At 35.6% G+C, this 19,626-nt stretch overlaps 3 protein-coding genes across 6 annotated transcripts in view; all 3 read left to right on the top strand.

The window, feature by feature from the left end:
- The first annotated feature begins 144 nt into the window (after positions 1–144).
- On the top strand, positions 145–3,437 carry LOC142973524 (UPF0415 protein C7orf25 homolog). The gene is made up of 8 exons (XM_076115314.1): positions 145–400; positions 470–653; positions 727–863; positions 1,242–1,411; positions 1,722–1,933; positions 2,197–2,331; positions 2,409–2,551; positions 2,626–3,437. Exons 1-8 carry the CDS (start codon positions 254–256, stop codon positions 2,707–2,709), a joined length of 1,212 nt encoding a protein of 403 aa, XP_075971429.1. The 5' UTR covers positions 145–253; the 3' UTR covers positions 2,710–3,437.
- A 392-nt stretch (positions 3,438–3,829) lies between these two features.
- On the top strand, positions 3,830–15,125 carry PolQ (DNA polymerase theta). Of its 3 annotated transcripts, none has more exons than XR_012959511.1 (9): positions 3,830–6,038; positions 6,122–6,246; positions 6,331–8,255; positions 8,332–8,515; positions 9,079–9,260; positions 9,941–10,110; positions 11,203–11,530; positions 12,074–12,201; positions 13,208–13,342. XR_012959511.1 is itself a non-coding variant. In XM_076115317.1 (9 exons), the coding sequence occupies exons 1-9, from the start codon at positions 3,925–3,927 to the stop codon at positions 15,033–15,035; spliced, it is 5,583 nt and encodes a 1,860-aa protein (XP_075971432.1). In that variant the 5' UTR covers positions 3,830–3,924; the 3' UTR covers positions 15,036–15,125. The 3 variants fall into 3 exon arrangements, 2 of the variants coding, with proteins under 2 accessions (XP_075971432.1, XP_075971433.1); XM_076115317.1 differs by lacking the exon at positions 12,074–12,201 and adding an exon at positions 14,746–15,125 and having other exon boundaries at positions 13,208–13,472; XM_076115318.1 differs by lacking the exon at positions 13,208–13,342 and having other exon boundaries at positions 12,074–12,303.
- Positions 15,126–16,930: 1,805 nt separating this feature from the next.
- The window catches only part of Tusp (WD40 superfamily protein Tusp), a 29,305-nt gene continuing 26,609 nt past the window's right edge, over positions 16,931–19,626 (top strand). For both annotated transcript variants that reach the window (XM_076115321.1, XM_076115322.1), the window contains exon 1: positions 16,931–17,279. In XM_076115321.1, coding sequence (XP_075971436.1) covers positions 17,184–17,279 — 96 coding nt within the window. In that variant the 5' untranslated portion in view covers positions 16,931–17,183. The remainder of the gene's footprint in view (positions 17,280–19,626) is intronic.

Consider the following 19,626-nt stretch of genomic DNA (forward strand, 5'->3'; position numbering starts at 1 on the left):
GTCAATCACCTTTTGAAAAGTTTGCTATTTTTAGCATATGATTTAGAGACGGCCGTTTTAGTATGTTTTTACTGAATGTACTAATCTTTAAGACATCGAGAATATCCGTTTAATATAATAAAATCTGTCATTATTTTAGAATTTATCAGCTGACAGGATCGTGGAATAGGTGATTTTCTGCCATAGTTCGTGAAATCAGAAATGTGAAAACATACAAATTTTGTAAATAAAAATAATCTATAATTTATTTATAATGGCTTCGGAAGAATTAATGTCCATGTTAAATGATAAAGTAAACTTAGGAGAAGAGCTTGTCGTTAAACTGGAATCGGTTGATGAAATAGATGGCGTAATGAAATTACAAAGAAAAATTAGGCAAGAAATTGAGTTTTTAAAAAAGGTAAACAAAGGGTGCGTATAGTGTTTTAACTTAAAGGTAAAACAGAAATTATATTAGGTTTTGTTTCAGTTGCAAAAATCGAAGAAAGTAAAGGTTGAACAGTTATCATGTTCGAATCTCCGCCACTTGGGCGCGATGGTTGATTGTGCTTTAAGACCTGGCGTTACGTCGGTTTGTAAAATATTTCACATAAACGACAGCTCTAAGCTGGTTATTGACATTATAAGTGAGCAAGGCAGAGTCTGGACGAAAGGTATTTAAAGTTCCATGTTTAACAAAATATTTTCCTGTTACTCAATCAATAAATTGTAATAATATTCTTTCAGTAATTGCTAGAAATCCAAAGTCATTGTCTGCATTAAGTGCAGGCAAGGCTTCCTATGGTGCACGGTCAATTTTGGACCAGGCAGAAGATTATCTGGAATGTGCAAAGCTGTATCCATGCATGTATCAACCACCAAAGGTGAGCATTTCAAATTATTGCATCATTATTTTTACTAATCATTGCATTTGTATTGTGCTAAGTCATAGCTTTATGGACAACCTTATACAGTCATAAAAATCCAGCGCCCTCCCTAATTTAGTAGCCATATTAATATATGTGTATACATACAGAAAATCACACCTAATCAAAATGGGGTAGCCCATTGGGATGGGCAGAGATTAAAGAACAAATTTACACATGTTTGTTATTTATCATATTATTATGTCCTTGGCACTCCTGTCCTCATCTAATTGCTTCTGCACCCAATGGGAGCTATATAGCCCCATTGGGAACCTTTGTTCTAAGGTATAATGAAAAAGGGTTTAGAAATGAACAATACATTTTTTTTATTTCCAGGTTATATTCGAGTTTATGAGTGGCATAGAAGAAAATTTAGCTAACAAGCTAAAAGCTGTAGGTGTGATAGTAAAAGGAGAAATATTGCCGGATTCAAATATTTGTGATGAAGATGATGTCTCCTGGGGCAGTGACGCCAGTGAAGATGAGTGCCTTCCTGATGAAAATGGGTAACAAAATATATACTTTTTTAATTATATTCTTCTATAATAAAATATTTAGATATTATAACAGGAATTGTACTATTCGATTGTACCTTAAGAACTGTTTTACAGATTTTTTGGTTTGTAAAGTTTCATCACAACTTTTACAACGATTTCTAATAAACATCACTTTGAAGTAATTTGGGGTGTTTATTTGGATTCATACTTTCGCCACATGCATGGTATGCAAATGTCACTGCTAGACCACTTGACTGAAAAATATGATAAAATCTCCTGTATAATTTATATTAATTTAGTGTTATTTATTATTCTACAGTCAAGAAACTTCATTGAAGGAGATGTCCCAATGTTTAGACGAACATCCAGAGATTAATACTTTGAATTTAGATGTGACTGCCATGATGGCGTATGTGAGCAACATGACAAATGGCCACTGTAACTTTGTGTTCAAACAAGAAGTACTTACACAACAGTGTGCCTGGGAAGCTGAGAGACCCGTCAAACCTATCCTAGAAAGGTTGTTTGAAGGTAATCAAGTTTATTACTAATACTACTATAGCTAATGTGTTAGTTTTATTTCAATACTAGCTGACCCGCGCAACTTCGCTTGCTTCACATAAGAGAGAATGGGTCATAATTTTCCCCGTTTTTGTAGGATTTTTTACTGATACTCTGCTCCTAGTGATATAGCCTTCATCGATTTTCTAAATAGTAAAGTTTGTGGAAGCTTTTTGCGGAAGCTTTATGCTTCATTAGTATAATCAACTAAAACCTATCTAAATTTCTTTCAGGAAAGTCATTGGTTTGCTGCGAAACTGCATGGAATGATTTCGAAAAGATTGTAAATACTCTGGGAGGACTAATGGAGGTTAAAAGAACTAGTGATTTAAAACAATTGATCAGAGTTTACCCAGACGATTTTGGAGGTAAGTTAAATAAATAATTTAAGTTTAGAAACTAATAAATGTACTGAATAATTGTAATATGACTTTTTTAATTACAGGAGAAGATGATTATCCTAGGAAGAATTTAAAAGTTAGAGGCCATGTGAGATTAAGATCAAAAATAATATTTAATTTTGGACACAGGATCAAAGCTTTAACTGTGTCTGCTAATGAGGGCTTTCTGAGAGCTGCTATGCAACAGGTAGTAATTATTATATTGTGGGTTGGAATATTTTTATTTTGAAGTTGGCTAAACTAGGGGTGTTGTTGTTCCAGGGTATAACATATGCAGCATTTATCCATGAATCCAGAGCTCTAACTGAAGGCAAAGAACCAACAGCTACCAAGTTCACATTATGATATATTTAATAACTTGGCATAGTCACCTGTTACGGGAATGGAAATCTAGTGATAATAATTTAATTCTAAACCAGTTAACTTGTCTGTCCATTTGCATTTTATTATTCAGCTTCTGAAAATATCTTTGACAAAATATTTATTATTATACAAAACTATGTGTTATTAAAACAGTTAAAGATTAAATTAGTCAATAGTGCTATATTGTTGAAGTGTTAAAACCGCCTTAATACTAATGTTACTATACATATAAAGTTATCGACGAATGATTCATGCTTGAATGGATACACCATAATGTTAGAAGGTTCGCCGCCATGGACTCTCTTCTCTGGGCCTGTTTTTGATAGGCATTGTCTATTTATTGCTTGTACCAAATTAATAGCAGTAAACTGCCAGTTACACGACTTACGGATATGTGTTTGATAGCGTATCTGAACAACAAGTATATGAAACAATTTGTTAATATTCCAGTTGTTAGGCAATGCAATACTTAAAAGAAAGTAACAAGCTGGCCATTAGTTTTTCATACTAGCTCATACCTACAAACTCAATAGTTCCACCTAGTTCGAATTTGATGTAAATCTATATCTATATATTTTTTCATTTCACATAATCTCCTTTAGCTAGCCTCTTTCATTATAACTTGTACCTAATGTAACATGGTGGTCCGATAATAACAAAATATTTTGTTATAATATGTTCTGTGATCAAATATATATTTTAACACATTATTCTATGCATTTTATTTTCATCAGCACAAATAAATATGTCCCCAGATTATCGATACATAGGGTTATTTAAAATTAAATTAATAATGGTTGCTGGATCAATCTCAGTTTGAATTTTATAGAGATAAACATATATTATAAATATGATAAATATTATATCGAAATATTCTATTTATTTTAATCTCCGTTTAAGTTAAAGTATGAAAAAAATATTATGCATCGCTGTAACGAGATACATAATAGAGATGCCTTAGGTTATTTACCTATAGCTGGGGTCATTTAATTATATTAGGGTCAATTTGGGGTCTACTAGTATTTTGCTTTTGGCAACATTTAAATTGTTGTCAAGGCTTTGTTTACGTTTCTAATGTCTAGTCTATATAGTCTATGGATAAGCAAATTTTGTGTCGTCTGTTGAGTTTGATTTATTTTGTGTTTTTAATGAATTTTAAACATATTAGCCCCTTGAAATATAAATGTTATTTGAATTATGGCCATTGCTGAATCAGAGGATATCGACTCGCAGTTTGTAGCGGAAAATATTGGCTTTTTAGATAATTGTTTTGATAATTCCTTTACGCTACAAAGTTCTTTGCAAGTAGTAAAAGAACATGCTGGTGAATTAAATGCTTCTACTTCAAAAGGAAGCCAAAAAGTATGTAAAAATGTGACCAAATATTCACAAAACACAACTGTGCAGCTGGACTCTACACAAAATGTATCAGTGATATCCCAACCAGTAATAAATAATAGAAACCTGAGAGACTGGGGTTTGCCGCCCGAAATAGCTAAAAAGTATGAGGAGCGAGGTATTACAGAAATGTTTGAATGGCAAGTGCGTTGTCTCAGCAATCCAAAGGTATTATTCGAATGCAGTAACTTAGTCTATTCTGCTCCCACATCAGCAGGAAAAACATTGGTAGCTGAAATTTTAATGATAAAAACAATTTTAGAGCGTCAAAAGAAAGTGATCGTTATATTGCCATTTGTATCTATAGTAAGAGAGAAGATGTTTTATTTTCAAGATATATTGTCAAGCTCAGGGATAAGAGTAGAAGGGTTTATGGGATCCCAGTCTCCCCCTGGAGGGTTGCAGTCAATGCATGTTGCTATATGCACCATTGAGAAAGCAAACAGCCTTGTGAATAAACTCCTGGATGAAGGCTCTATTGCAGAACTTGGTGCTGTCATTGTTGATGAGTTGCATCTGCTTGGTGATTCTAGTAGAGGATATATTTTAGAACTATTATTGACCAAAATTAAATATGTGTCTTCTAAATCAGATGATGTACAAATACAAATAGTTGGTATGTCAGCCACTTTGCCTAATCTGGAAATTCTTGCCAATTGGCTGAGTGCTGAGTTATTCATCACACAATTCAGACCTATTCCATTAGATGAATATTGTCTAGTTGGGAATAAATATTTTGATAAAGTAGGGAAATGTATAGCTAATTTGGATTCAAGTTTGACTGTGGAAGGTGATAGTGTTTTAAATATTTGCTTGAATACAATAAAGGATGGGTGTTCTATATTAATATTTTGTATGACTAAGAATTGGTGTGAAAGCTTGGCACAGTCTGTTGCTACATCATTTTACAAATTAGGATGTGAGGGAAGTCAGGCTGGTGTTGTTTTGAGAACACAACTAAAATCTGAAGCTATATCAGAAGTGTTAGAGCAGATGAAGAATTGTCCCGTGGGGCTGGATCAAGTTTTAAGGAAAACTATATCATTTGGAGTGGCTTACCACCATGCAGGTCTTACATTTGATGAGAGGGATATAGTTGAGGGTGGCTTTAAGTCTGGGGCGATAAGAGTATTAGTGGCCACTTCTACCTTGAGCTCTGGTGTAAACTTGCCTGCAAGGAAAGTTATTATTAGATCACCTGTATTTCAAAGGCAGCCAATTAATATTTTAACTTACAAGCAAATGATTGGTCGAGCTGGAAGAATGGGGAAAGATTCAAAAGGTGAAAGCGTATTAATTTGCACAGAAGCAGAGAAGAAGATTGGCTTTGCATTGATGATGGGTACACTTGATCCAGTGAAGAGTTGTATTGAGAGTGAGGACAAGTACATGAGAGCTGTGTTGGAGATGATTGCTAGTCAAGTTGTATCCACCAAGGAACAGTTAGATTTGTATTCAAAGTGTACATTGTTGTACAACCAGCAAGATGTGCCAGCATCACAAAACTTCCTTTTAGACACTACTTTAGATGAATTGAAGAACTATGAGCTTGTGAGAATACAAACTGAAGGCACAGAGGAGCATTATGTAGCAACACCTTTGGGGAAAGCTTGTTTGTCATCGTCAATGGCACCTAATGACGGGTTGTCTTTATTCTGTGAGCTTCAGAAGGCCCGTCAATGTCTAGTGCTTGAAACAGATCTGCATTTGATATATTTAGTAACTCCATATAGTGTCAGTAGTCAGTGGGCGAACATAGACTGGCTGCACTTGCTTACTCTTTGGGAGTCTTTGACTAAAGCAATGAAGAGAGTGGGAGAATTAGTAGGAGTACAAGAGAGTTTTATTATAAGATGTTTAAGAGGGAATAGCAAGTTAAGTAATATCCAGAACAAAGTAAATATCCATAAAAGGTACAGCTATTGTGTTATTTTTATTAAATGAAGTATGCAATTTGAAGAGCAAAAATAAAATATTGTGTTTTCTTTTTACAAAGGTTTTACACAGCTCTCGCTCTGCAGGATTTGGTGAATGAAGTGCCATTAGCAGAAGTGGCCGCAAAGTTTCAGTGCGCGCGAGGTTTTCTACAAAGTCTCCAACAAGGAGCAGCTACTTTTGCTGGTAAGTTTTAGTTTAGTTACTTTTCAAGTCATTTATATTTTATAGATTATCTTTAATACGTGTATTTGAAATTTCCTGTTTTAGGAATGGTTACAGCATTTTGTCGACAGTTAGGCTGGAAAAATATGGAAATGTTGATATCACAGTTTCAAGATCGGCTACATTTCGGCATTCACTCTGAACTGCTAGAACTAATGAAATTGCCATCTTTAAACGGTGCTAGGGCTAGAACTCTCTTTGATTCGGGTTTCGAATGTATTTCGAATATTGCCTCTGCTGATGTAAATACTATAGAAAATATTCTTCATAAATCTATACCCTTTGAAAGTGAGAAAGCGAGGGAGGGCGATGATACAGATGATATAAGAAAACGTAATAAAATGAAATGTGTATGGATCACGGGCTATTGTGGCATGACTACAAAAGAAGCTGCTGAGAAGCTCATAGAGGAAGCTAGAAAGCATCTCTCTTTAGAAATTGGTGTGGCGGAAATTAAATGGGATAGTAAACGAAATGAAGTGCCTGCAACTTTAAATGTTACCAATACTAATAGTAATAATGTTACCGAAGTACCTGAACACTTATCTACCTGTCAAAATATAAATTATGATATAAAAACTGAAATTAAAGTAGAAGATAGTAATGAAATAAGCAATGTTTGTATAAAGATGGAAACAGATTATAGTACTAGTAATGAAAATTTACATTTAGCAACAGACCCTGTAAATTCTTTGACTGAAAATTCGTGTGACAGACTTATTAACAATCAAACACCAAATAGTGATAGTTCTAGAATAAACAATGTTACTAAGTCTAATACAACCTCTGAAGTACTAAATGTAAATAGTAATAGTACAGCAAAAGATAATGATAGAAACGAAAATAATAGTCCTAGTTTAAGTGCTAAAGATGACATAATATGGGATTCTTTGAACTTCACTGAAGCAGCTATAGAAAACATTACGAAACTTCGCACATCTGACAAAATGTTTTCGCCTAACATCAGTTTCGGAGAATTTGAAAAGTCCTTAGTGACAGAAAATATTTCTGAAAATATGAATTCGTCGAAACATAACATGTCGACAAAAGACATTAGTTTGTTTTCCTCCGATGGGGACAATTCAAGTTTGTTTGAGGAGAGCTTGCCTGTTGATTTGATTCCTAGTAAATTGCTTGATGGAGGATCAACGATAATGGGCCATCAAGAAACGGCTACAGAATTTTCTAGTCTAAACTCTAACACAATTCTAAACGCTTTTAAAACCACATTGATTGAAGCTGAGGACCCAGAAGAAGACGAAGACATAAGACTAGTTTATGAAGACGACAAAGTTGCAGAACCAGAATTAGAAGAAGCTAAAATTGAAGTGATGGATGTACAAACTAAGAACAATGTTCCGTCCAAGCGCAAGAAGAACGCAAGCAAAGAACCGCAACCTCTTGAAAAAAAGAAAAAAACTGAAGGTAACTCGGCCTTGTTCACTGGTGCCGTTATATCAAACGTTAATATTAGAACAAAAAACATTCTATCAAAGACATTTACAATACAATTTAATGAATTTAGAATAAATTGCTTTATTTTAAAAGGGGATGATATTATTGATAATTTAAACTTGATTGAATGTGTTCGAGCTGCATCTGTTTATTTTAATATTAAAAAAGTTATTGGGACCCACAATGATATTATCGGAAGCGACATTATTGGAAATACGAAATCTAAAAGTAAACCGAATGAAACAGAAGATTTGCCGTTAACAGGAATATCGATGTATTTAGATAGCGATACTTGTATTTATTTAGATTTAACATCTGTTAATGATATGCGAGTGATTAAAAATAGATTGGGATGTTGGTTTAAAAATGTGTTATTAAAATTACTTGACTCTAAAACTGCTAATGTCTGCCTTAAGCGATGGCTCGGTGTTAATCTGACAAATACTTGTATGGATATTTCTTTGATCGAATGGCTCATAGACAGCAGCGAAAAGATACCGAATGTGGACTACTTGGTGAGTATTTTGTCTTTTGTAACATTGATTATAGTGTGCAATCAACGTGTTGACCGTTCGAAATTTTGTTTCGCAGACAAAAAAGTATTGTGGTTTAGATTTTACAAACGTGCCAATAAAAATTGGCAACCAGCAGACACGGTTTAAAAATTTGGATTCAACAGAAACGGCTTGTGTTAGAGCAAGGTGCATATGGATGATCGCAGAAAGGCAAGAAAAGGCTGTGTTAGAGAATCTTCAAATCACGCGTTATATAATCGGTATGAAAACATTTTATAACATTTGTAACTTAGGACAGAATTTCCATACAAACTTTCATCCCCTATTTTATCCCCTTAGGGGTAGAATTGATCAAAATCCTTTTTTAGCGGATGCTTACGTCATAACATCTACCTGCATGCCAAATTTCAGCCTGATCCGCCCAATGGTTTGTGCTGTGCGTTGATAGATCACTATTGTAGTCCGTCAGTCACCTTTGAATTATATATGTTACTGTAAAAGCCCGAACTGTGGTGAATCCTAAGATTTTCCGGCAAAACCTAAGATTTACCAACTCTCAATGGTAAAAGTCCGAATAATTATTTTATTTCGAACTTTTACCTCTATTCACTTGATGATGTCGAGTGTCGCTTCGCGGGGCTCCTCCTTCTGGGTGGTTAAAAAAAAATAACCACGAAGGCTAAGGTGAGAGTTGGTAAATCTTAGGTTTTACCGGAAAATCTTAGGATTTACCACAGGTCGGGCTTTTACATTAACATATAATTATATTTAGATTGATGTTCCCATTATTCTATCTTTATTGACACTTAGATATTTTTAACAGATATCGAGAGTCAAGTTTCGAAGATATTGGCCAACTGCGAATATTACGGAATTACTGTAGACAAGGATCTCGCATCACGACTTTTGATTGATGTAAGAAATTCCCAAGAAACTCTTCAGAAGAAAGCGTACAAACTTTGTGGATATCATTTCAACTTTAACTCTTCGAAAGATGTTGCTAAGGTACATAATAAGTTTTGCAATACACACAATGTGTCACAATTTTCCTTTTAGCCGTTCAAGTTTTATATTGGACTGTTTTCTCGTCCTAACTACAAATATTATTAAACATTAAGGCTTCAAATATGATTATTTCATGCCCGGTTGTAATACATTGTGTTTAAATATATATGTGTAAAGTGCTTGTGTTTTCACAGCTTTTAGTTCTCGCTTTGAAGAATATACTTGCTAATATAACTGAACTTTAAATCGCCTTAAGTTCTACTAAACTTATCGAGAGCCCTTTGAAGGAAACTTCAAAACTTGCAAACCGTAAGATTGCAAAACATCTATAATAAACAAGTTCTTTGAACAAATCTCTGGAGTTTAGCTATAAACTGCCTCCGTGGCGCAGTGGTTTAGTTCGCCACGCCGCTTCGCTATTGGTCGTGGGTTCGATTCCCACACGGAACAATTATTTGTGCGATCTACAAATAATTGTTTTGGGTCTGGTTGTACCTTTTGTCTGTTGTTTGTATGTTTGTAAAAGTCCCCGCGGCACAATAGCAATTCATAGTGCGGGAGAAGTCTTTTTCTTTTCAGATGTCTTTTTTATTTCTTACATTTTTTCTTTATATTGGGAAATTTTACATTTTAGTCTCAGAACTGCGATATCTTAAATCAATGTCAAATATGTTCCTCAGGTGTTAGGTATATACAACGGACGTAAAGTAAGCACGAAGAAAAGCGTGTTAACATCCCACAACAGTCCCTTGTCAAGTATCGTTATTTATTGGAGGAAGCTCAATTCTATATTGACGAAAACACTGTACCCACTCACGGAGCAAGCCTGCGTATACAGCGCGGGAAATAGGTAATGTTTGTGTTTGTTAACCGATCTCTGAGCTTGTAATATCATTCCTTTTATATTGCTTACGTCGATTGAGGGAAAATATGTGAATTAGTTTTATTTTAAATATGTTTATGAAGTTGGTTGCTGTGATTGTTTTGGTGTAAATTCAATTTACTGCAGTACAAAAATATTTGGAAAATATATTTTATAATGACGTGGCAAATACATATATTTATGTATAGGCATAAATGTAAAAATGATTTATTAATAGGTGTCGTTTTAAGCTTTAAACACTATAACACTTATAACACTTTCCCCAAATCCTAATTTGTTTTTTTAACAACATATCAATTTTACAATCTTATAAACAAATGCACTGATAAACTTTGGGAAATAACACTAGGTACCCTTTAATCAATGTTATCTATTTATAAAGTTAATGCTATTATAAACATCAATTAATCTCCAAGTAAAATTGCAAACTTACTTGTTTGTATATGGAAAATAGCTTTGTAAGCAAGTTATTAGTCTATTCGAGTACGAAAACTGAGCAATTATAACAACATTAGCAAAACATTTGTGGGCTAACTGAAATAGTTGTCTGGTGAGCAGTTAACCCGAGATATGAATTGTTGTAATTAGACCTCAAGCGATTATTACGTTTAATAGCCACTATTAATATAACGGGCTGCTTATAAAAAAAGTGTTATAACACGCTCTAGACCGTAGGGGGAGTAAGGGAAGATTCATATCTGACGGAACTTACGTCGCGTATTATCGGTCGCGCAACGCCAAAACCCACAAATGTATAGAAGAACACTCGACCGCTCACACTCAACCGATGATGCCGGTGCGAAGTCCATACACATTAAGTTACGCCCGACGCATCTTCCGTCAGATATGAACCTTCCGTGAGGGGGATTAATTAATATATAACCCTTTGACCGCCACGGTCGGCTATACTCGACAAATCAGAACGTGCTCACGACGCTATATTATTGTCGATTGCCGACGAAAACGTCGTGAACACTTTCTGATTTGTCGAGGATAGCCGTCCTTGGCGGTCAAAGGGTTATAGTGAGAGCTTGCTGCAAACAGTTTTTTTATCCGCAGAATAAATCCTTCGTATACAATGTTCACATGCACGGGCCGCATCAGTATGCATGAACCAAACTTGCAAAATGTGCCGCGCACTTTTTCAATACCTTCAGAATACCTCACTTTGAATACGGCTAAGTGCAACGATGTTGTGGAGTTCAACTGTAGGAATATATTTAAAGCGGCCCCCGGCTATATTATCGTGTCGGCCGACTATTGTCAGCTGGAAATGAGGATTCTGACTCACTTCAGTAAAGATCAAGTGTTGATGAGGATCATGAACTCTGATATGGACGTATTCAAGTCTATCGCGGCCTCGTGGAGCAATGTACCTGAACATGAGGTAAGTTCCCTCCTTGCTATAACATTGTATATGTTTTATTTCATATTAGGGCTTTCCTTTCGAGTTGAGAAAGGAGTTTCCTGCCCACTAAATTTTGATAATTAACCTAGCCTATTATTTAATTTACCAAACTAATCATAAAACGTGGTAACGTGAAAGTGGTAGAATGTGAGCCAAGAGTTCTAGTTTTTACAGCTTAATTTGTATTTCGTACAATTTTGTCTGCGGAGTTTCGTCGTGATAAATCATGAAAAACTTTCTCATTCAAAACTTGAATCCGACTGTCACCGTACGAACTTATTTTGTAAACGCAGACGCGAGATAGACGGTCGTTCGCATATAAAGTACTTTACATATTGTTATGTCGGGGAGTAGGTACTTCATATAATATCATATCATTTTATAGCGCCCACGTAACGTTCAACGCTTAACATAGTAACACAAATATACCCAAACGACACATTTATTGCGGTTGTTCAATATTTAGTCACCGCTTTACCTACAAACTTTTAATTGTAAATAATAAGTATGATGCCTTTACAGAGAACTCCGGGGACTTGTGGAATGCTATCTGCGTAAAAATAACTCGCATACAATACAATATATTGATACAAAGATCAGACTAAAGGAGAAGCGGCAAGGGAGCGTGTTCGTGTGTTCGCGATATGAGCGTAAAAGATACCGCCTCTGCGAATTAGTATGCTTGCAACCGCGATTGTTGAATAAATTAATGATTGTCGTATTTTATCTGTGTTTACGGAAGTTTTAAGCCAAGTAAATAGTTTTATTAACCATGAAATTACTGAATAGACTTGCTATACACATATTTGGTTCCGCATTAATCGGCCTAGCCGGGCGGCAAAACCGAATAAGTGTAAGTAGATGAACCCGATTGGCACAAGCCAGACAAGTGAGGATACGGATTGTCGGTTTTCTTGTTCGATAGATATTGCCGAATCGAATGTGTAGCAATCATTGTTAATAAAATTATATATTATACTTAGTACATGTTGTATGAGTGATGTGTTAGAAGAATAATGTATGTATTCGCTTCTGGCGTTCTGATTTAAAAGATGATGATTTAAAGTATGCGTGATTTTGTGTTTATTGCAGTGCGTAATAGTCTCGAGATATCTCCTCTTTCCTGATACTTAGGTGATTTATATTTTAACCATTACATATCACAGTCTTCTATAAATCAATTTTTCTAATAGGCTACGAAACAAATATTCGGAATGCATCCGGTAAAGATATCGATACAAACATCAAAAATTGGATCGACAATAGTTTATCAAGTCAATCGGCCCTCTCGGTATCATATGCTTTTATAAATATCGGTATCGTGCCGGCAGAATTGCGTCACATCTCGATGAAAATATAATATTTATTCAATCAAAAAAAACAAGCAAACGATCTTTGGGTTAAGCAAACCTTACCGCGGTCATTCCATAGATGGGTGACCGCATAGTGGTATTTGAACTGGGCGTCTCCGTGCTCCGAAGCACGTAAAAAGTCAGTCCAGGTTGTTGTCAATTAAGATAACAGTCGTTGAGCCTCGTCAGACCTACGGGCCACTTGAAACAACTTATATGATTAGTGGTCAACCTAGTGTCAGGGTTGACCACTAACCATACGATAAGCAAATATTCATTTATTCAAGTAAAGTTTCATTCCCAGGTGGACGATGACCTCAGACAGAAAGCCAAGCAACTTTGCTACGGCATCATATACGGCATGGGGAACAAGACGTTAGCACAACTCCTAGACGTATCCGAGATAGAAGCGGGTATGTTCATGGACTCCTTCTACAAGACATACCCTGCCGTCAAATTGTTCACGCAGTCGATAGTCAAGGAGTGCAAGAGGAACGGGTATATAGAAACGCTTACTAAACGGAGAAGATACTTGCCCGATATAAGAAGCAGTTTGCCTCATAAAAAGAGTAAGTATTGTGGTAATATTAGATTTAGTATATTTTACGAGTCTTGAATGCGGTTTTGATGAATTATCGTGGAAAAAACACTTTTTTTCAATACGATAAAGTCAACTTTAACAATATCATAATAGTCCCTTTTTTAAATAAAATACTTGCTTTTGGTAAGGAAGGGTCTACCTTGTTATACAATGCCGTGTTTTAATAAAAATTATAACATTGACTAAAGACAGTGTGAAAACTACAGTCTACATTAGGTCTACGGGAGTTGCTATACATTATTATTTACACATATTCACAGATATTTTTATATATTTGCTGTCATTTTATCCATTAGATAGTTTATCCGACACTTACCGATAATACTCAAAACTGGACGTTAGTCTACTTTCTTTGGTCGTGTTGCTCTTCAATATTTATTTCTACTTTGCCCGGTCAGTGGTCTACCAAGTTTGTTAATCAAAAATACTTGGCTTCGTGTAATATAGAACGTTACGAACGCGTGTATTATTTTATACGTAACTTAGCGGCCCGCCCCACCTTCGGTTAAAAGACAATCTTTTACACATAAACCTTCTTCAATCACCCTATCTATTTCAAAAAATCGCATCATAATACGTTGCGTAGTTTTAAAGATCTAAGCATACATACATACAGACATAAAGACAGACACGAAGAGCGTCTTTGCTTTATACTATGTAGTGAAACGTACAATTAAAACGATTTAATTGTGCAGAAAATACGTTTATGGGCAATTAGTAGCGTATTGAGATAAATTGTCTTTGTATCTATTTTAAGAGCAGCCTCACGAGTACCTACGAGTGATTGATGTGTATTTTGTAAAGCGACTTGTTTGATGTACAAATAAGACAATTTGACGATGTTTGTTATTAAGTACTTATACTGTATAACTTGTGAAATTTTATACTTCATATTGTTTGGTGTGAGAGTTTCAAAAGATGTTGATTTTCTGTCAAGCAAGAATATATTTGACTATTTAAATTATTATGTTTGAAAATTTTATTCATAATTCCTTTGAATTGTCTTACCCCCGGTTTCTGAGGTACATTAAGCGGTAGTTTATCTATTCAATAGCGTATTAAATTCATATAAAAAAAACACAATTGAATAGATAAAATACCGCTAAATGTACTCAGAAACCGGGCATTAAAGATGTACTATTATAGCTACATATTTGAAATGATCATGGTAAAAATAACGAACACGCCTTCTTTCTCTAGGACAGTGAGATAGATATTTTAAAGATAATTATTTGGTTCAGGTGCGGCAGAGCGTCAAGCAGTGAACACAACTATTCAAGGCTCGGCAGCGGACATCGCGAAAGCGGCCATGTGTTCTATAGACACGAAGACAGAATCTCTCGTACCCAAACCTCGTCTTATACTGCAAATGCACGACGAACTCATCTACGAAGTGCCCCAACATTACAAACAATCATTTACTACGATATTGAAGAAAGTCATGGAAGAAACGATCAAGTTAACTGTACCACTACCCGTCAAAGTAAAGTGTGGCCATTCGTGGGGCGATCTGAAAGAGATCAAATTTTAATCATGAAATGTATTTGCATATTCCATCCTGTGATATTTTTCCATTGAAATTATGTAATTTTTATAAGTATACAATAAACTTAGAATCTCATTATGAATTTTTTATTTAAATGACTCACGGAATTATGATTCTTTTGAACAAAAAGTCACACTGGCCACCCTATTCGGTGAAGTTAAAGGTAGAAGCGAATGTAGACAAAAGTAGCATCGCACTTGAGACGTTTCAAGAAGATTCGATTTAATGCATTTAGGCTGATTTATGCGCATCTATTCTACCTATTATAGGTGTACGTACCTACAATACAATAACTGTCTCGCGCATTTAACGACAGTGCAACCTTTTCAACCAAATTAAATAAAGTTAGAAGTCCTGCAAACGTAACATTTAACTAACAGCATCCACCCCTTCACATCACGTAAAAAGCTTTTCATAAACAATGTAGCGCGTTTACAAACGAGGATACATGAGAGTTGTTTTTGTCCATATTCAGTGTTCCCACTATGTATAATTAAGAGGTATAAACTGTAAGTGCAAGTTTAAGCGCGACGCAGTGTGCTACTTGCCAAAACTGTGCCCAGATAACCACACTACGACCATTACATTACTTTTCTTGTAACTCTACAATAATAAATTGTTATATTTTTAAAATAATGTTCCGTAAATCTCTGTTTTAACTACGTAGAAATAGAAAACAAAATATCCAAATACTTGGCACTTAATCTAGTTGATAATCCGTGTTTCGGAAGACACGTTAAATTGTGAATCCCGTCTGTGTTTTACGAAGATCTTTGATATTCGTCAAAAGTAGTCAAAAGCCTGAATGTCTTACAACCAGTCTTACCGAGGGGTAACGTGTTATAACCCAGGTAACTGGGTAGTGGAGATACGATTCCCACTGTACCTTCTAATCAAAAATTGTTGCAAGGAGTGAACACAAACATTAAACAGCTATTAAACAAGTGTCGTAGCACTCGTGGTCTACGACCGTAGCACCTTAAGTCTTAAGATACAGGCGTAGCTGATAGTTACTTTCGTAGCCGTAATGCATTGTTCGCGCTATGCTTTGAAGATTAGAAGAATATACGTAGCAAAGTTTCCACTATTTCTAGACTTCTGTAATGTTGTGGTAGGTGAAATAAAGGATACAGGTTCCAATGTATAAAGAAGATTGTCGGGCCATTTTGAATCTTAATTATTAATATCGTAATACAATGCAAAAGATGCAATATTTTTTTTTATTACTACAGTAGATACAATTATAATCTATGCACACGTAACCTTAACGTATTTAGGGGAAGAAATATCTAACTCATAAGGACTTTTGAATGAAACGTAGCAACTTATTGGCAATATGACGTAGGTAGTAGTAGGTACTTTGTCGGACGCGTCGGTCCCGCCGCGACGCCGACAGGTGCCCACAATATTTCAAAGGGTAAGCAATGTACGGCTCTACTATCTCTACCGTTTGCCTGCAGTCAATCCCTACGCCTCTATGGGTTCTGTTGCCGAGCTGTATTCAGCTTGAATATGTGATAATACAAATATTCTGAATTTATACAGGCATTAGTTTAATTGAACACCTAAGTACTACGTAATTCTTAATACTTAATATCTATCTCGTGTGTCAGTAACAATGTATATGACAGTGCAAGTAAATTAATGAAAATTCAATTCACCCTATTCAATTTATGTTAGTTTGTTTGTTAATTAATATAACTACACCGTTCACTACCTGAGTTATTTTGTATCTAAGGCATGGAGAGGGCCAAGTTTTCATCGCAGCGCCATCTGCGGGCGCTTTCCACGGGTTTTCCCGGTTTTTGGCGGCAGCGGTAGAGGTCGCGGGGAGTGCGCGCGCCCCCTGCGCGAAATCAATACCTGCGCCGAGCGCCGCCGCCGCCGAAGCCTCGCTTGTCACCCTCCGTCACGTCAGCCGAGCGCCCAGCGACGCGCTCGCCCGATCGCTCCGCGCTCCCACATAAATGAACTAATAATTCACTCCCAGATGTATCGTCGCTAGCTCCCGTAAAATGTGCGCGCTGACTTGGCGAGCCTGCCATACGCGAACCTCGCACATCACGCGCGTGTCCTCGTAGTCCGCCGACGATGTTCTCCGTTTGAGTTTACATCTCGACCAATACAGCGAAAATGCATCTTCACTTCGAGAGGAACGTAAACGCAAAATGCGACTGCACGATACTGTCGCTGTCGTGGATGGGGAAGGTGCCCGACGAGCTGCCCGAGGTGAGTTTATATATTGTTCATTGTTCAACTAGCGATCACTAAAAGAGTGTTATACCATCGTCACTATTACGCTACGTATAACACTAATTTTAGAATCGCCGTGTGAGCTAGATTTTAGCGGTTCTGTGCAGAAACTAGGCTCAATCCTATTTTAGAGAATGGTGCGTTTACGTGAACAATAAAATATCCTCGCTATTACGTACTAAAATGGAAAATACTAGGAACTGATTGCGTGTCATAATCAAGATTTGTACTGAGTTTAGTTTCTCAATTCTATTTATTCACCTTAATATGTGCAAAACCATTGTAAAAAACAACTATTATTTTACTTCGTACAAACAACTTAATTTCCACAACAACGCGTCAAGATCTGGATCACTTCATTTGCAACTCTCAAGCTACACATATAGAATTACCTACCTTATTATTTGCGCTTCCATTGTTTATTGTAGCTACATTGTTTGTATTGTGAAATAGTAGGATATATCGAAGTGATCGCAACTGTAATCTGTATTACGCGACGAAGCAAGTGGCGGGGCGTTAAGGGTTCGTTCAATTAACCTTTCTTCGGCTCCACAAGCTATTGACCTATTTAATTCCATTTCTATTCAACGCTCAACACCTGGGGACAATCTTGATGTGCCCTTACCACGAAATTTCCTTTACGAATGCAACATTTACTTCTAGTAATGGAGCCACGGTAATGGACTTTTCCCCTACAGTAATGTTGAGACGCTTTTGTAGAAAAGTAAAACATCCATTTGTTTCGTTGTAAATTACTTGATTCATTTACTTATTTACAATTTGTGGAATTTGCAAAATGAAGTATAATGTAAAACATAAATTAATATACATAAGGTTGTGAGTAATACGAAACGAGAAACTTGCGGTAGACTTGTAAATAAAGTCATAAGAAATGTCAAAGATGGTTTGTATCACATAATAAAATGTACACAAGATTAGAAGGTTGCGAGAATACACAATTAGTTCACCCCTAACCCAAAGGATTAACCTATTCAACTCGTAACCATATTATAATGTTCAAGACGTAAGGATGTATGAATAAGCTTTTGCTTGCTTGCCTGGTCGCGCTTCATATTTTAATGATGTTAACGTAAGGGGGAACGCATGGATATACGTTGTCAACTCGTGCAACTATTTCCAACTGAACGAGATTGTTGTACATCCTGTGGTACTTTAGTAATCCAGTGTTTTTTTTTCACTACAATCAGTGCCTTTTGTACAACATTTCGTAAATTTTCCGCAAAATATAAAAAATGTCTATTTAATAGTCATTTGTCTATTTCGTTAAGTTTTGCCGTCTTTGCCTGCGGATGTAGTTGACGCTATGTATATTTACGACCGGTAATTGCCAATTACGAGTATATCGAAGGGGAAAATCCTTTTTCACTTTTCTCAATAAGTAATGAGAATGATTTTCACATCAGTCTAATAAATATTTGTAGTTTATATCGTCATGCGTATAATTTGTGGTAAAAAACAAATATATCTACTTGTAATTAACTTCTTACCTCAACTCATAATAAACAAACGCAAAAACATACAAGGACAGAAACATAAAATGCTGTTTGAATATGACATGCTATGTGTAGTTTTATTTACGCAAAACAAGCTAACTTACCCCTGGAGATTATTTTATGTCCCGAAAGCAATTACTGTACGTCACGTTCACGAACAAAAAATATAATAAAATGCTTCAATAGAGAATACGGATTATTTGTAACTATATCTGTAACACTAATGGATATGTCTTTGAATGGTAAATTTGTTTTCAATGGGCTTTGAATTCTCATTAGTGACAGTAAGTTGGTGAGAGTGAACTATGAGCACGTTCCGGCTTTTCTAACTTTCTTTAATGAAGTGACGCCATCAGTATTTAAAAATTTCCATCCGATTTCACTCTATAATAACTTTATGCATTAAACACCGGGAGCGTTAAAGCAAGAAATTGAGATCTGGAGCAAAAATTTCTAAAAGAAAAAACCTCCCGACTATCACAACGTTAATAGCTTTTTCAGATTTTGTAATTTTCAATAACCGCTTTTAACTGCGAGAGCTAGATTAACTAAAGAAGGTCTTAACGATATTAATCTCGAAGCAAAAAACCTTCTTAAGGATTTTAGTGAACCTTGGCTTTGGATTAATTTTAACAATGTTAGGACAAGCGTAGGTACGCATTACGTAAAGCTGTCTGGTAACTTTGTACCAGTACCGTACTCTACGAGAGCTTTGCAAAATAAAATTACGGATTGTAGCATCATACTAATATTATTACGAACTATTGGATTTATTATGAGTACCTATACCTCTACATTAGAACAACTGT

The sequence above is a fragment of the Anticarsia gemmatalis genome, chromosome 6, assembly GCF_050436995.1.
Source record: "Anticarsia gemmatalis isolate Benzon Research Colony breed Stoneville strain chromosome 6, ilAntGemm2 primary, whole genome shotgun sequence".
NCBI classification, from domain to species: Eukaryota; Metazoa; Arthropoda; class Insecta; order Lepidoptera; family Erebidae; genus Anticarsia; species Anticarsia gemmatalis.

Bases quoted from the DNA above. Each gene is read 5' to 3' on its own strand.
- PolQ (XM_076115317.1), top strand. From the start codon at position 3,925: ATGGCCATTGCTGAATCAGAGGATATCGACTCGCAGTTTGTAGCGGAA. The intron at 6,247-6,330 runs GTAAGTTTTAGT...TTCCTGTTTTAG, and splicing joins AGGAGCAGCTACTTTTGCTG to GAATGGTTACAGCATTTTGT. The intron at 8,256-8,331 runs GTGAGTATTTTG...TTTGTTTCGCAG, and splicing joins TACCGAATGTGGACTACTTG to ACAAAAAAGTATTGTGGTTT.
- LOC142973524 (XM_076115314.1), top strand. From the start codon at position 254: ATGGCTTCGGAAGAATTAATGTCCATGTTAAATGATAAAGTAAACTTA. The intron at 401-469 runs GTAAACAAAGGG...GTTTTGTTTCAG, and splicing joins AAATTGAGTTTTTAAAAAAG to TTGCAAAAATCGAAGAAAGT. The intron at 864-1,241 runs GTGAGCATTTCA...TTTTATTTCCAG, and splicing joins GCATGTATCAACCACCAAAG to GTTATATTCGAGTTTATGAG.